At 35.9% G+C, this 17,085-nt stretch overlaps 2 protein-coding genes across 4 annotated transcripts; one reads left to right on the forward strand and one right to left on the reverse strand.

Moving 5' to 3' along the window:
* The first annotated feature begins 3,476 nt into the window (after positions 1 to 3,476).
* Positions 3,477 to 7,018, forward strand: LOC130999091 (uncharacterized). 3 transcript variants are annotated; one of them, XM_057924573.1, is made up of 10 exons: positions 3,520 to 3,677; positions 4,041 to 4,121; positions 5,107 to 5,196; positions 5,403 to 5,572; positions 5,652 to 5,721; positions 5,812 to 5,891; positions 5,970 to 6,032; positions 6,144 to 6,220; positions 6,298 to 6,414; positions 6,599 to 7,018. In XM_057924573.1, exons 1-9 carry the CDS (start codon positions 3,600 to 3,602, stop codon positions 6,396 to 6,398), a joined length of 810 nt encoding a protein of 269 aa, XP_057780556.1. In that variant the 5' UTR covers positions 3,520 to 3,599; the 3' UTR covers positions 6,399 to 6,414; positions 6,599 to 7,018. The 3 variants fall into 3 exon arrangements, with proteins under 3 accessions (XP_057780557.1, XP_057780556.1, XP_057780558.1); XM_057924574.1 differs by lacking the exon at positions 6,599 to 7,018 and having other exon boundaries at positions 3,477 to 3,677; positions 6,298 to 6,528; XM_057924575.1 differs by lacking the exons at positions 6,298 to 6,414; positions 6,599 to 7,018 and having other exon boundaries at positions 6,106 to 6,167.
* LOC130999092 (uncharacterized) lies at positions 6,614 to 8,608 on the reverse strand. Its single transcript, XM_057924576.1, has 3 exons — positions 8,222 to 8,608; positions 7,092 to 7,220; positions 6,614 to 6,942 (listed from the first exon to the last, which is right to left on the reverse strand). The coding sequence occupies exons 1-3, from the start codon at positions 8,528 to 8,530 to the stop codon at positions 6,769 to 6,771; spliced, it is 612 nt and encodes a 203-aa protein (XP_057780559.1). The 5' UTR covers positions 8,531 to 8,608; the 3' UTR covers positions 6,614 to 6,768.
* Positions 8,609 to 17,085: the final 8,477 nt, after the last annotated feature.

The following is a 17,085-nucleotide window of genomic DNA, read 5'->3' on the forward strand; positions in this document are numbered from 1 at the left end:
ACTTCAAGAGCAATGACTTTATTTCCTGAGGTGTAAACCAAATATTTATTCCTTCACCCTTGCTGTTATACACATTGCACACTCCATACAACAAAATAGTCAACTATGAATACTCACATGATCACACGCAAACTCCATACAACAAGATATATAATAAACCATGAATACTCATACTCACATCCACATCACATGCGACGACGATGCGGTTTTGAGGGGTCAGATCAAGGAATTCGGAATTGCCTATAACGGCAGATGAAGGGTAATTTGAGCTAACACCTTTCATCTTTGATGCATTGCCCGACAGAGTGCAATCCATCGGGCTGGACGAGTACTTTTGAGCTACATATAGGCGATTCCTTCCTCTTACCCAATTTCTTATCTCTAGACGGTACTTTTGAAGTACTTTCCTCAAAATCTAGTCTCCTGCCAACGGATTTTGATAAGTCAATTAGAGTACATGGACAAGCCAATCGCATTGTTGCCGGGATCCCCAATTTGTGCATCTCTTTTTTCTCTGACGTGGTCATAATAATTGAAACCTGGAACATGTATTGCATATCAAATATGGGATTATCAATTAAGACAAGGCGTTGGAAAAATAACATCTATCAAAATATATTTACAGGATCACAACCTTTGTCACGCAAAAAATACTTCCACATTTCATTGTAACTCCCCACATTGCTTCTTACTACAGACCATCTCACCATCCTAGGAAATGTCTTTAAATGGTTATGCATCAATGTGGCACAGTATGTACCAAGCGTGGGGATTACCTTAAAAACCCAACATTGCATAACACTTACGAATCCACCAACTTCCATTTCTACTTTTCTATTTTCCGATTCCAACCTTGAAATACAACGTCTCGCACAATGTGTCTCCCGTGCCAGATTCTTGTAACAAACTCTACCCCATGGATAATCATTCATTTTCTTAGAGTCATCCATCAAATGTAAGAACCCCAAATCAAGAATCCCATCACTAAATGTCCCTCAAACCTAGCAACCCATACACAATATATACGTAGCCAAGTTTTAAACTGCGAACTGAATTGCCTTTTATTTTTTCACATTCATTCCTAAATGCAGCCCGAATATCATCAAATACCAAATCCTTTCGCGAGTCGAAAGCTAACCCATGAAATTTTGAAGTTTTGGGTAGTGTCAAAGAACCTTTACATTTCAAACCACTGAATAGGCAGAAATTCGCCTGACCAAATTCAACCAATCTATCGCAAAAGTTAACTTCCATGACACATAACGTTGTACAATTCTAGTACAAAGTCTATATCACGAGCACTAAATAGATGGGCAAAACACGATGTTTTCATATTAGAAAAGTTCGCAACTGATAATGATTCTCGAATCTCCTCCAAATACCACAATTGGGATAAACATATGAACTCTCCACCTAGCATAATTCACATACAAGCATAATTCACATACAATCACATTTCTTAATATATGCGTAAATAAGATGAGGAAATATGGAACAAACATAGCAAATAAAACATTATACCTGTAGGAGGCTTCGACATTGTCTCTTCTGTGGAGTAGAGCGAAAAACACTAACTACAACTGTTAATTCCAAGTTTACAAAGTAACCCTTCAGTTTCAACCTCAAAATAAAATGATATACGTGTTTAATTTACAACCATGCTACAAAAAACCACATCGAAACAGTGAATCCCACATTTTGGATTGTACCAGCAGTTTTGGGTTAATTGGTAGTCGGTCTGGGTTCATTTAAAAAAACCGGACATAATATGCGGTCTGCGACGTGTTTGAATCTCGTGCAATATGCGCGGTACATAGTGCCTAGCGTAAAATTTTCCACAGAGAGAGAGGGGAGTGAGAGATAGAAATTAGGTGTGGGTAGTTTTTTTATTTTATGTGGGTAAATTTTAAGTTTACTAAAAGAAAATGGCTACTTTCATATATTGACTCTAATATCTATATCTATATATATATATATATATATATATATATATATATATATATATATATATAGGGTGTGGTTCTACAGAGAACTACATTATTTGTGAGAACGTGAGAACCATCAAACTAATGCATCAACTGTAAAAATTAATGCATTCGCTGTTAAAATTAATGCACTCAAAAAAATAAAAAAAATTGCCCCCTTCAGGATTCGAACCCAGGATCTGTATTCATCCAACAAGATGATGCATCCACCGTAGATCTTGATGATCGAATGGCTGAAAATGGTTCTCCGTTATTCTTTTATTTAGTGGTTCTTTCTTGAACCTCTCTCTCTCTCTCTCTCTCTCTCTCTATATATATATATATATATATATATATATATATATATAGAGGGTGTGGTTCTAGAGAGAACTACATTATTTGTGAGAACGTGAGAACCATCAAATCTAATGCATCCAGTATAATTCGCTGTTAAAATTAATGCACTCAAAAAAGTAAAAAAAAATTGCTCCCTTCAGAATTCGAACCCAGGATCTGCATTCATCCAACAAGATGATGCATCCACTGTAGATCTTGATGATCGAATGGTTGAAAATTATTCTCCGTTCTTCTTTTATTTAGTGGTTCTTTCTTGAACCTCTCCCTATATATATAATATAATGCCCTATATTTACGAAATGAGTGCTCATATTTATGTTTTGGTCCGTCGATCAAATGAATATTCATTTCTTTTTTTGGTAAATGTACCTCACATAATTTACTCACAATAAAAGTTGATCACTTATTCTACTCACGCACACTTAATCAATTTTTTAAAATCCGTGTCACCCTCAAATGAGTACTTATTTAGTGGATGGATGGAGTATGTTGTTTGGTACTAATATATTAACATTATAAATAGAAATTTTAATTCCTAAAATGTCCATATAATTAAGCTATTTACTAATACCACTCAATTGATATTAGGGCAAATTAGTGAATAATAAATTAATATATGCTACAATTAAGATTGATATTACAATTTACGTATTCAGGTTTATAGTGGTATAAAAAATCACACAAATCTTCATTATTTCAGCAGACTTCTAAATTTATAAAGAATCATGTATTTCGTACTACTTCTTAGTCTTACCAAATAATGTATTAGAGTATTATGGTTATATTATACACTTTAATCACTCTAACCAAATAGACACTTAATCTTCTAGGGGGGGGGGGGGGGGGGGGGGGGCAACACGAATTTTTTTAAAAAATTAATTGTACATTTGATGAGTAAAAAAAGAGTTTCAAATTAAAAAGAATGGTGATAATTAGTAAAGTTTTTTTAAAAAAAAATTGGTGAGTCCATTAATAACAATGATATGAATATATAAAAATTGTAAAAATAATAATTAACGTGTAGTGAAATTATTTTAAAAAATAAACTAGAAAAATATTTCATCCAATATTTTGTAAATGGATAAAAATAAAAAAAATATTTTGTGGACATTGGGAAGTATATAGATTATTATGGACTCATGGGCCGTCTTTTCAAGGCCCATTTAATTTAACTTCTATCGATTTGTAGTATTATTCTTTCCGCCTTTCTGGTGTGGCGGGTGATAAATCGAATATTATCTACAAAATTTCTACACCCTGAAAAAATCACACACAGTCATGGGGAATCTCTATGCTCTGGATTTTGATGGAGTGCTCTGCGACAGCTGCGGAGAGAGCTCGCTTTCAGCCGTCAAGGTTTTTTGCTGAAGTGATTTCTTACCGGCGTTTAATTTTCTTGCCATTTTGCAATTTTAGTTTTTACTCGCATTTACTTCGTTCCGATCAGTCAATTTTGCGTTCGATGTTGTCAAATTTTTATGGATTTTGGTATGATTTATTGCTCGCCAGCCGATTTTTACTCTTTTTTTTTGTCGATATATTTAGTTCTATTGGATTGAAGCACATATTAATGTATTTGTGTGAGCTTTTCTCAGCTTTCCAATTATCTACTTCTGTGGAATTTGAATTGATATAATAATTAGATGATATCTGGGTTTATGTGTGTATTTTCTTTCCAATTCTCGAATTTACTTGTGTTTTTTGGGGGCTCTGTTTTAGGCTGCTAAAGTAAGATGGCCAAATCTATTCAATGGCGTGGACTCACAGTTAGAGGATTGGATCGTTGATCAGATGCATACAGTAAATATTTTTTCTATTTTTTCTTTATGAATAAGTTTGAATATTGATCGAGCTCTTTATCTCTTAGATTGCTTAGAATTTGAAATTTTCCATTTATAGTAATATTGGAATTGTCAGATTAACAAATGCATCTCTAAAATTAAGAAAAATGCAGCTGTTTCTCTCAACAATTTGTTTTAGTAATTGATAGTTGTTTCTATCAGCATTGCGTTGCAGTAATTGCTATAGCCTTCCATCTCTCGCGTGCTCAATGAAAAGCTGCGACGAAGCTATGAATTATGAGATGAGATTCTGCTCAAGAATTTGGATCTTGAGGAATGTTGGCATTGCTGCACTTCAGTCTTTAGATTTGCTTATTTTGGTCTTTTTTTCTTGTCTAACTAATGTTAACATGACATATGATAAGCAACATGTATATGTAGCGTTGCTTGATTTATAGTTATCTTGATTGGTAAATGATGGCCTCCCTTATTACTAGGGGTGATCAAAATATACTAAATCGAATAATTTGAACCGATCCAAATTGAAATATTAAAATATGGTTCGATTTTTTGATTTGGTTCGGTTTTTTTTTCTCTTTCAAAAAAATTAGTTTTTCGGTTAGGTTCAATATTAATTTTCTAACCCTAATGCCTTAGCCCATTTTCACAATTTCATGTTCTTGAAATAGAAGATGGATAATGATTAAAAATATAATTTAATTTAAATCTCTCTCTCTCTCTCTTTTCTTTTTTGGATTTTTCAGTTTGATTCAGTTTAAATTTTAAAATTTTCGATTAATTCGATTTGATTTATTCGATTTGTTTCTTTAAACCAAATATAAATTCGGTTTAGTTCGGTTTTAACAAAACCTGAATAAAAAACCGAATGTAGACCCCTACTTATTAGGAGTAATTGCATCTTCAGAAGTTCGTTCTCTTTCTTTATTTTCTTTGCAGAAGATGTTCTGACAATGGTGAATGAAGTAAGTTGTTTGCTGTTTCAGATTCGACCAGTGGTAGAAACTGGATACGAAAATTTATTACTCGTGAGATTGTTGTTGGAGACAAAGATTCCCTCAATTCGGAAGTCCTCAGTATGTATCCTGCCCTTAATCTTTACTTTACGAGGTCAAATTATGCAAGCCAAACTCTCAATTCCATCATTGTGTAGCATCTCATATTTGCATCTACTAAATTCCTCATGCACATGAGGATCATATGTAGATGTAATAGAATATCTTACATAGAGGATCCGGCTTGCGGATTGCGCCTTCTGAGCTGACACCTAGCCTTGTATAAGGTTGCAGACGGACTCACGATCGAGGGAATATTGGAGAACTGGACGACTATAAAGCCCGTGATCATGGCAGAGTGGGATGAGAACGACAGAGATGTCCTAATAGATCTTTTTGGAAAGGTTAGGGATGAATGGATGGATAGGGATTTCCAGACATGGATTGGTGCAAATAGGTAATCGTTTATGTTCTTGATTAACTTATGTTGTTTCTTCTGCTGATATATATTGATCAAGGTGGTTTATAACCTGCAGATTTTATCCAGGTGTTCCAGATGCCTTGAAGTTTTCTAGTTCCAAGCTCTACATCGTCACAACGAAGCAGGTATATTCTACAAACAAGGCAGAAGGCATAAACTCACTACGTTCTTGTGGATCGCCTTCTTCTTATTGGTTCGTGTATATTCTTTTGCAGGGTCGCTTTGCAGATGCTCTACTTCGAGAGCTTGCTGGAGTTGCTATTCCGCCTGAAAGAATCTACGGGTTGGGAACCGGGTGAGTATTTTCAAGATACAAACGAACCTAAATGCGAAGTAGTCTTGCTAGTAGACTAATGAATGAAAAATCTGTCAGCCCTAAAGTAAAAGTTCTTAAGCAGCTTCAAGAGATGCCGGAAAACCAGGGTCTAAACCTACAGTAAGAGATCTTTGGATTATAACTTTTATGAATGTCTTTCAATATGTTTATCTACTGTTAGTTTCTGGAGTAGAACATGTAAAGAATTTCAAAACTCTCTATGTTGAAAAGCTTTGTTGAAGATCGATTTGCAACTCTGAAGAATGTCATCAAAGAGCCCGAGTTGAACAAATGGAACCTATATTTAGGTATTAGTACGATGATTTTTTACTTACTAGCCGATCCATGACATTATTTGAATTCCTAATTCGAGTAATTGAAGCAGGGGATTGGGGTTATAACACTCAAAAAGAGCGAGACGAAGCTGCAAGAATCTCCAGAATTCGACTTCTTCAGCTGTCGGACTTCAGCAATAAGCTCAAGTGATCTGATCTTCTTTTGGGTTAGTGTCCTAATTTGTTATTCAAACACATTTAACAACTTCAAACTAGAGTAACTGTGGACTGAATCTATGTTGATTGAACAACATTCTTGAATCTATGTTGTTTCAGCTATAGTTTTATGAACTTAGAAATCTGCATCATATGAGCAGAAACAGTTTATTAACCACATTAAGATATCTGCAGGAACAAGTCAATTAATGACACAAACAGAGGAAAGTGTAATAAAAATTGAGAATGTAAACATTTTACAAGGCAGGGAAGATGAAATGAGTCATATATGGTCAGTAGAAATAACGAGAATATTCACTCATCTAGTAGGAGAGCTGTTAAGGGACAGCAGTAGTTCTCTGTTGCTAAAGCTCGTGATGCCTCTCGTCGTTCATGGTGTTGGCATCGGAGCTTTTAGCCTTCTCCATCTGGAGCTTGTGAAAAACTTCATCGAACGTAGGATCTCCCGGTCTTCTGAAGAGCTGGTCGCCTATCTTGATCTCATAAGCCTCCGGTTGGCTCAACAGGTATTCTTTTAACTAGACATTGCAAAACCAAGAAACTGTAGATGAACTCCACAAGTAATGAGAAATTCCCTATACAGTTTGTGAAGAATTTCACTGCAGCGATACTTAGGTATGCTAGCCATGTATAGAGAGAGATTTTTCGTAGGAAAGTCGAAACGAACCTCCAAAACGTTTCGACCTTTTGGCATGGTGAACATGACCGTGCTGAGATCAACGGCGCTGAACCTGGCCTCCGTTGCTCCGGTTCTTGCCACCTTGGTCCATTTCATAGCCATTTCTGATACCATCTCCTTTAAGATACAGACAGAGAGAATATGAGATGCACGAATCGAACCACGTAAAATATTGTCCCTACGAGATAGGTGACTGAATTTCAGTTCATTTCATTCTATCGATCTCCACTCAAAGTTATAGAGAAAGTTTAGAAATAAAAGAAAGTTAATCATATTTTGTGTTCTCAACTTTGATTTTCTCTTTAAAAATTCTCGTACTTTCCATCTTTTCCATAAAATATCTTAAATTTTTAGTGTTTTTCAAGAAATGTCCATAACTTTGGCTTTCTATTAAAATGCCCTCAGCTTTCAGTGTTTTCCAAAAACTATCTTTATATGAAATTCGGCAACGGAATGATGAGTTACTCCGTCCAATTCTTAGGTGAGTATATTTTTTTCCCGCCTCGATCAATAAAACGACATTGTTCCACTTAAGAATTTGGTGAGGTGAAACATCATTCCGCTGCTAATTTTGTGTAATGGGTGCTAAAAGTTAAGGATATTTTCTGGAAAACGTTGAAAGTTGGGTGTTTCTTATAAAAAACGAAAATTTGAGATATTTTATGAAAAAACTAAAAATAAGAGTTTTTGAAGAAAAAATGGAAATTGAGGATTGTTTATAGAAAATGCTGAAAATTAATATGATTGGCCCTATAAAATATACTACTAATATGGATCCAAAATTCAATTATTCAAGAAACGTTATTAAAAATAATAGTAATAACACCTTAACTGCCTGCCCAACGTCATAATAAAATATACTAGTATCATATTTTACATCCCATGTCTGCTCACTTCGCCACCATTTTAGGAGAAGAATTTCCATCCCCAAACAGAAGCACGTGCTCACATGCCTTTCCCTCTCTCTCTCTCTCCCTCTACATCATCAGCTCACATTCTCACAAATTCGGAACTAAAATGGTGAAGTTTTCATCAATTTCTACTATAATTGCGTTTGTTGATAGATGAGAGAGAAATTGAAAATAATTGGAGGATTTGAATGAAGTAAAGGTCATTACCGAAGTCCGACGAGTTCCGGGTCGGAGTTTAACGAATCCGAAAACAGGCCCCATCATATTTTCCTCCCTCATTTCGCCCATTTTGGTGAAGTCGGTGGGCGGCGGCGGGTCGAAGTCGGGTCGCTTCGCCGCGCCCCATTGTCTCCAGTCGTCGTCCTCCTCGTCGTCGACGACGTCGTCCAGCTCGTCCGTAATGTGGATCTTCCGCTGCGCTGCGTCGGCGAATTTGAATTTTCCGGCGGCGATTAGGAGGAGGAAGAGGAGGAGAAGGTGGCGGTGGTGGTGGAATTTGGCGGTTGGGCTTTCCATTTCGTGGGTTTGGAATTGGAGCTGAATTTGGTTAGGGAGTTGATTGCGTGTCTTGCTATTTATATGTTGAGGGTGCGCACTTGGAGCAAGGCGAAGAGCATGACTAATGATGAATTCAGAGTTAAATTTAAGAAATACTATTATTTATATTTTTAGTCATAATAATATTATCATGAATTGAATTGAAAATAAAGAAAAATGAGCTACTCTGAATTTTTTCTGTATTGTTCGAAAAAATTTATTCACCCATAATATGTGAAAAAAAGTTGATAATATATTTTTCACCATTTTTCATCAAATAAAATATATTCTAAATTTAATAATTTTATGATCAAGTTTGATATTAAAAGATTATAGTGAATAAATTATTTTTAATGAATAGGTTCCCTTGTTTCAAAACTATTTAACTTTTTTTTTGAAAAATTACAAGAGGTATCAATTATATAATCAAATAAACTACATGCATACCACATAAAGGTGAAAAATAATTGTATCAAATAAGCTACTTGCATACCACATAAAGATGAAAAATAATTGGACGTAGGCGGGGACCATTATCCACATAAACGTGGAAAATATGGAGAAATTAACCGTAGACAGACGAGATTGAACCCAAGACTTTTTACAAAAAGTAGTCTTTCGGTACCTCAACTTACTCATTTGAATTAGGTCTCGTTGGCTCAAAATTATTAACTTAAATAGGTTTTTTGCGGCAAGTTTTCGAATACTTGTAAGTTGTAACCATTATTCGTGTGCGTATACAACTTTAGTAAATATTGTTACAAAGTATATTAAACTTTGTGAAAAACGTAATTGAGTCTCTTTGAGACGTTGTCTAGGTAATAACTTGCACTTTTAATTTTGATGTCAATTGTTCAATTTTACTGTCTACGTAGTAATTTATAATCACAAATTGAGTTATAAAAATAATAGTAATATCAAAATTTAGTAAAATCAATAAATAAATCAAACAAACAATCGTGCGAAAATCATATTCTAGTATACTACACACTAGTGTATTATCCGTCGAATTCGACGGGTACATATTTTCTTGTAATATATATATTTTATGTTATTCTTATGATAATTATATAAATAATTTTTTATGTAAATTATTTATATAATTAATTAAATTAAATTAAATTAGTAATACATTTTAAATTATATTAATCTCAACAACTTTTAGCAATTAAATTATTAATTTTGTTGAGATCATAAAAATACCCATTAGTTTTCATATAAAATTTTATAAAAAGTTGACGCGTAAGAAAAAAAAAAGTAGAAATACATATAAATTTGACATATGTATGATGGCGGATTGATTTGTTGCATTTGTTGTTAGAAGATTTATTAATTTTGTTCAATTTTTTTTTTTATTTTGCCTTTTGACCATAATTTTATATGGAGTTTGAAAAATCATAATTGAATTGTGAGTATCATATAATTCCGAACTTCTAAAAGCATAACTAATTATGAAAATAATCTCGCCTGATATTTAAAAGACCATAACTGATTTATCGAACATCGTATCATTTGGAGTTTTAAGACCAACCAAGTTGTGGGCATCATCTCGTCGCAAACTTGACAGATCATCTCTAACTTCTGAGCATCATCTTGTCTGAAACTTGAAAGAGCATCATCTCGTCTAAAACTTGAAAGAGCATCATCTCGTCTGAAGTTTTGAGCGTCATCTCATCTAGAGTTTGAGAGCGCATCATCAAATATAAAATTATATTCAACCATGACTCCAATTGTCAACTATCTAACAAACATAACTCTAACAATTTAGATATTTTATTTATATATGTAATTTTATTAGTTCAAACTCTAGAGAGAAAAGGAAAGAGAAGAGTTCTTAAAGCAGTAAAAGAGAGAGCGTGTGCTTTATTTCATCATCGTAGGTATTTATAGGCATTACAGTCAGGGTAAAGTAGTAAATTCGTTTGGTCATCTATTCCGCATGCTCGCTATTAAACTAATTAAGGCTATTATTAGATTATAACTTGTCAGGTCGTTGTCCCCTAATTACAGAGCTGTATTCTGTCCTCATCATCCCGCTCTGTCTAGTAGCTCTGTATTTCCTTCCTTGGGGCAGACTTCTACTCTTTGGCTCCACTCTGCTAAGTAGCTCCGCCTTCTGGCGAATTGTCTCTGGCGTGTGGCTCCGCGCTCTGGCTCCAATAGCTTAGCTCTGACTCTAGATCTGGCGATTTGGCTCTGGCTCTGACTCTAACGACTTAGCTCTGACTCTGGATCTGGCGACTTGGCTCTGGCTCTGACTTTAATGACTTAACTCCGGCATCTATGCTCTGGCAACTTGGCTCTGGCCATCTGCTCTGGAAGCTCTGCTCTGGTTAGCTCTGGCTCTAGCAGCTTTGCTCTGGAAGCTCTGCTCTGGCAACTCTGCTCTGGCAGCTCTGCTCTGGAAGCTTTGCTCTGGCATCTCTGCTTTGGTTAGCTCTGGCTCTGGCATCTCTGCTTTGGCTAGCTCTAGCTCTAGCTTCTCTGCTCTGGCAACTTGGCTCTGGCCCTCTGCTCTGGTTAGCTCTGGCTCTGGAAGCTCTGCTCTGGCAACTCTGCTCTGGCAGCTCTGCTCTGGAAGCTTTGCTCTGCCAACTCTGCTCTGGTTAGCTCTGCTCTGGACTTTTCCCTCTGCCTATTTCTCACAGCTTCTTTGCTCCTTGCTGCTCATCTTTGGTATTCCAAGCAAAGCCACGTGTCCTGATCTTAGGACCTTGCATATTTCACCCCTCATCAGAGTTGATAAATCATATTGCTTCCATGCAACAATCACAACACGCTTGATAGCAGATGCCAAAATTCTTTCCAAAAATTGTTCTTTCTAAAATAATAATCATAATCATTCTATATTTAAAATAGTGAAACGCGTTATTAAATTAGGAAACTAATTTAATACTTACCATAGGTGTGTAGGAAGAATCACGGAAGATCGGGAAATGGAGGCATCAAAACAGAGAAGTCATCGGTGGGGTGGGGGTCGACGGCACGGTGGACGAACTCCAGGGCTCAGCGGTGACTCAGCGGCGGACGAACCGCAAGCTCAGCGGCGACTATTTCGCCGGAGTCTAGAAGAAGGAACGGCAACGGGTTATAGGAAAAAGAAATCTTAGGGTTCTTGTATTAATTGCTTCGAATGGAGAATTCTCATGGGTTTAAGAAGTGGAAACAAAATCGAACTAATTAAGGAATGGAAGAGGGAGTCAGAGATGAGGCGGAGCAACGCCGCCCTTAGGATGGCGGCGACGCCTGAATTTAGAGGGAGAGAGATGCGGACAGTTTAAGGGGGGAATTAGGGCTCAATTTGAGTGTGCAATCGACCTTAGAGAGAGAAAATGATTGAGAGAAGAGAGAGACAGTGAAGGGGGAGACGACGCCGACCGGATTCAGGGACGGCGACGATGGGGTGAGGAAAAGGGAGGCGTGAGGAAGAGGGAGGCGTGACTTTTGTTTCAAAAGTGAGAATGAGAATATATAGATTGGATTCTCAAATGCCACGTTGGAGATTGAGATTGAAAAGAAAGAATTTGAGGCCTGCCACGTAGACTAAGGCCTAATCGTATTATAGAATAGATATTATTATTATTATTATTATTATTATTATTATTATTATTATTATTATTATTATTATTATTATTATTATTATTATTATTACTATTATTATTGTAGTAATGGACGAACAGAAACAAATAAAGTTTGCAGAAATGAAAAATATATTTTTCTTCCCTATATAAATAAAATGTATGGATTTATTTTATAAAAAATAAAAATCAAATTTTAATTAGTTTGATAGACATAAAATAAGATTTTATTTTAAAGTAATAAGTTTATAGAATTTATGCCTTATTATGCAAACATGTAAATCAATGACCGGACCATTTACATATACGTGCATGTCTCAATTCAAACTTAATTCAAAAATAATTTTATTGAAAATTAAGAATATAAATATTATATATATATATATATATATATATATATATATATATATTCATACAATATAATATATTGCAACATATACATATAATATGTACGCTATTGAGAAATATAAAATTAATAACAAATATACATCTAATCACTAACATTCAATTAAAATAATTTATCGTATATAGATTATAATTTTTTTCTTATCAGACATGTAAATCTAATTTTTATCTAGAAAAAATAAATAATAAAATTTATTAATTTAGATTATATGTATTATTATTATTATTATTATTATTATTATTATTATTATTATTATTATATTTATTATTAATTATATTTATTATGATTAATGAATCTTTATATAGAATGTAATAGTTAATTAATTAATAAATGATGAAGATTATATATGGTAAATTTTGAAATGGTGGGATTTTAGATATGCCACATAGGTTAAGGCTTAATCCTATTATATAATAGATGCAACTAGGGCATTCACAAAGCATACGATCAAACAACCCGCATCCTCTTTTTCTTTTTTAAAATACCTATAACAGGATAGCTACTTGTAAGGCATAAAATATTATAATTATTTTTTTGATAAATTACATAAATAAATAAATAAATTTTAAAATATCTATAACATCTACTTGTAAGGCATACAATATTATAATTATTTTTTATATAAATTACATAAATAATTAAAAAAATTTAAAGACCGTGCGGTGAAAGACTCGAACTCACAACCTAGGTATTAGACATTAACCACTTACTATTAGACCAACGCATGCACACACATAAAATATTTTTCAATCTAAATTAATTAACATTATTGAAATTTGAACCCTTGCAAATTTTGATGGGGCAAAAGTAACTTGGGCTGGGCTTTTAATTTTTGAACTGTATATAGCAACCTAGTATTAGAGTAACGAGCTCTCATTTAGGCCTATAATCCCAAAATAACTGCTCCATCCATCTTCAAATGAGTTATAATGTAGATTTTCTGTAACAACCCGCTCTTTTATCAGTATTTAATTCCAGTATTGCGTGTTTATTTATCTATCTGCCAGTAATGAAGCACCTTATGTTTTCAGCTATGTTTCTGAATTACGTATTTTGGAGACAGAGTCACTACACTAGCAGTATGCATTTCTATTTATCTTCGCGTGTTTAAGACCGCGACGAGAATCTTTGAGTCGATGAATTATTATTACTCAGTTATAACCAACTTAGCGAAGTTGTGTTATTTATTAATCATGATGGAGATTATTTCATGTTGTTACTTAAGTCGTGAATTAATTCCGACTTTGAAGCTAAGTAAATCTACAGATTTAATTTAAGTATTAGAATGACGAACGAATTAAATCTACGGATTTAATTTAGCATTTATCGATTTTAGCAAACACGAAACCAGTATTTCTAATACAGAGAAACCAACACTGAAGGGTTTTACTTAGATCTTTTTCTTTTAGATCACATCACCACCCACGCCACCCTATCCTGCCACCTGCCAACGCCATAATTAAGGAAAAGAAGGAAAAAGGGAGAAAAGAAAATGTGAAAAAGGTGCTGCAGCAACAGCTCTTCCCTATGGCTGGGCAGCCGAAAGGCCTCCCATCAAGCTGCAGCAACAGCTCTTCCCATTGGCTGGGCAGCCGAAAGGCCTCCCATCACCTCACCTGCTGCACCCCATCCCACGCCATGCAGTGCTACAACCAATGCCCTCCTTTTAGCACTCAAGTGCACATCAACCGAGCTCCAAGTATAAATTCACTCTTCAATCCTTGAGACACCCCTTTCTCCTTTCAACACTTAGAATTTTCAGCAACAACAGCAAGAAGTTTCATCTCTCTCGACGCCTTGCACGAATGGGAGTAGAGCGAGATTCTTGCTGCCGACTTGAACAAGGTAAAAACTCGGCTTAATTTTCCTCCCCTCGCCATGTTTCTTTCAACCTATTTTCGGCCTAAGAACAACAGCCATTTCATTTTCAGTTTGCACCTCGACGCTCGAAAAAGCGAGAGAGAAATCATCGTTCTTTACCCGACCAAAGCACGCGATATATCAAGGTAACCTTCGACCTCTGTTGCTACTCCAATCGGCATGAATCACACTCGCAGAAATCATGTTTCATGGGCTGTAAACGAATGAACAAAAAGCATGTTAAGTCACGTTTTTGTGGAACCTACAACTTGAAACCTTGATGAACAACGAGAACTTTAGCTTTAAACGTAGAAGAACGTGAATAATCACAGCATGCTCACATAGGTAGAGATTAAGGTCTGTATACGAGTGAGAATCGAGGCGAGATAAGGACGGAGAATTCTGGTTTTGGAAACTGGAGTCCCCGTCGCTCTTCCCAGAGCAGAGGAATGGCCAGAGCAGAGGAATGACCAGAGCAGAGCGGAGAAAATGCCAGGCCAGAGGAATCACTTCGCCAGAGAAGTCGTTCTTCGCCAGAGGAATCGCTTCGCCAGAGGAATCACCTCGCCAGAGGAATCAACCCGCCAGAGGAATCACCTCGCCAGAGGAATCACTTCGCCAGACGAATCACCTCGCCAGACGAATCGCTTCGCCAGAGGAATCGCTTCGCCAGAGGAATCACTTCGCCAGAGAAATCACCTCGCCAGAGGAATCACGCCGCCAGAGGAATCACCTCGCCAGAGGAATCCCTTCGCCAGACGAATCGCTTCGCCAGAGGAATCACCTCGCCAGAGGAATCACTTCGCCACAGAGCTAACTCAGCCAGAGCTGACTTAGAGGCCAGAGCTGACCTCCAGAGCAGAAAGCGAAGAAGCAGAGCAGACCGCGAGAGAGAGACCGCGAGAGAGAGAGAGAGAGAGAGAGAGAGAGAGAGAAGAGAACATAGGGTGTTTAAATCTTTATTATTTCCTTTCCCTTGCTTACACGAAGGGAGATTATTATGTTTTACTGACAGTTTAGAACACCCTAATGAGAACGAATCAATGTAGTTAATTACTTGACTCATGGGACGGAACCTAGTTGGGTTAATTGTTTAATAAAAATGAATATGAGCCATGCATAATTACATTACTCATCCTCATTTATTTGAGAATTTCCTCGGACTAAGACCTTACGTTATTTCTTTTTCGAATCAAGGTTGAACGCAAGAGTTTAAGGCTTAGTCGTGAGTCTCCACTACCAGGTGGGCTTTCTTACGTATAAACTAAAACCATATTATAGAATTGTTACGACTTTATGCTTATGAATTTTGAATGATATTGTCAATGCCTAAATGCTTTATGTTTTGTTATTAATTGCCTATCTGATGTTAATCGAATTCGGATTCTGGATGGGACCGCAAATCCCTTCGGAATTAGTGTACACCCTTGTGATCGTGAGTCATCTAGCGGGTTGGCCGATCATAGTGTCCGCGGAGGGAGGCCTCCCTCTCGGCACGAGTTACTGATATGGTAATTAATGATATTAAAATGCCTGCGCGGGTTATTGATGAAAGAAATGATATTATTTTTGGTAAATACGAGTCTTTAAAGGAAAACCCTCGTATCTTACTACTGTAAAAGGCTTGACAATAAAATATTATGCATGTATGTAAATTTCGGCAAGTGTCCACTAAGTACTCTCGTACTTAGCCCTGCATGTATTTTTAAATGTGCAGGTTGAGCTGTGATCGGGGGTGTAGTGTACAAGCAGAGCTTTTGTCAATCTAGGACGAGAACCTCGGAGTAGAGTATATGTCTTCATACATATACTCGAATTGTTGTTTTTCCGCTGCAAACACTGATTTTTACTAAGATATTATGTCATTTGTCAAACAATATGTATTATTTAACAATGTACTCGAACTCTTTGAGTACCCTTTTTGGATAATATTATGTACGGTCCCCTTGTGGCCTTCGTTAATATCTAGTTATTTCGATTGTTTCCCTTATACAAAGTCGAGTCATCAAGAAGCTAAGCATGTCCCTTTCTAATCCCGCTCCTAAATCCCCTCCCCTAGTCGCGGTTTCCCCGAATTTGCTATCCTTAGCAAGCGCGGTCGTGACAGAATGGTATCAGAGCGTTTCTTCTGCTCTGAGTACTAATTATTCCTTCTAAGTCGAGTCTAGATTAAGTAAGTCAATATGCTCATGAACTAGTTGACAAAAGCTTGGCACTACATCTCGTCACACTCAACGGAGGTTATGGTAAGCGCTTTCAAGTTTTATTAAGTTACTTTCTTAAAATGCATGAAGCATGAATAAGTATGATTATTGTATGAATCACAAGAACTTAGAACTATTAAGATAGATACATACTCACTCTCACGATGGAACATAGGAGAGTACATCATCATCGCATGACAAGCCTTAAGATCGGTAGACAATGACACTAGAACTTTATGATTGTCGAATTCTTAATCTGTGATTAAGTATTAAGGACCCCTATGACATGTGCTTGAAAACTAGATTTAGATAATGTTGTGATGTCTAGATTTTACAAGTTATGATTTTCGAACCGATTCTTGATTGTCAAGTATAGACGTTTGAAACCTTATCGTTTTAAGTTACTTGTCACGTTTTACTTTGAGTTGACGATAGAACTCCTTTTGTTAGATGGCGAGGACTATCTTTACTCGACGACGACCTTTG

This window comes from Salvia miltiorrhiza, chromosome 8, assembly GCF_028751815.1.
Source record: "Salvia miltiorrhiza cultivar Shanhuang (shh) chromosome 8, IMPLAD_Smil_shh, whole genome shotgun sequence".
In the NCBI taxonomy this organism is placed as follows: Eukaryota; Viridiplantae; Streptophyta; class Magnoliopsida; order Lamiales; family Lamiaceae; genus Salvia; species Salvia miltiorrhiza.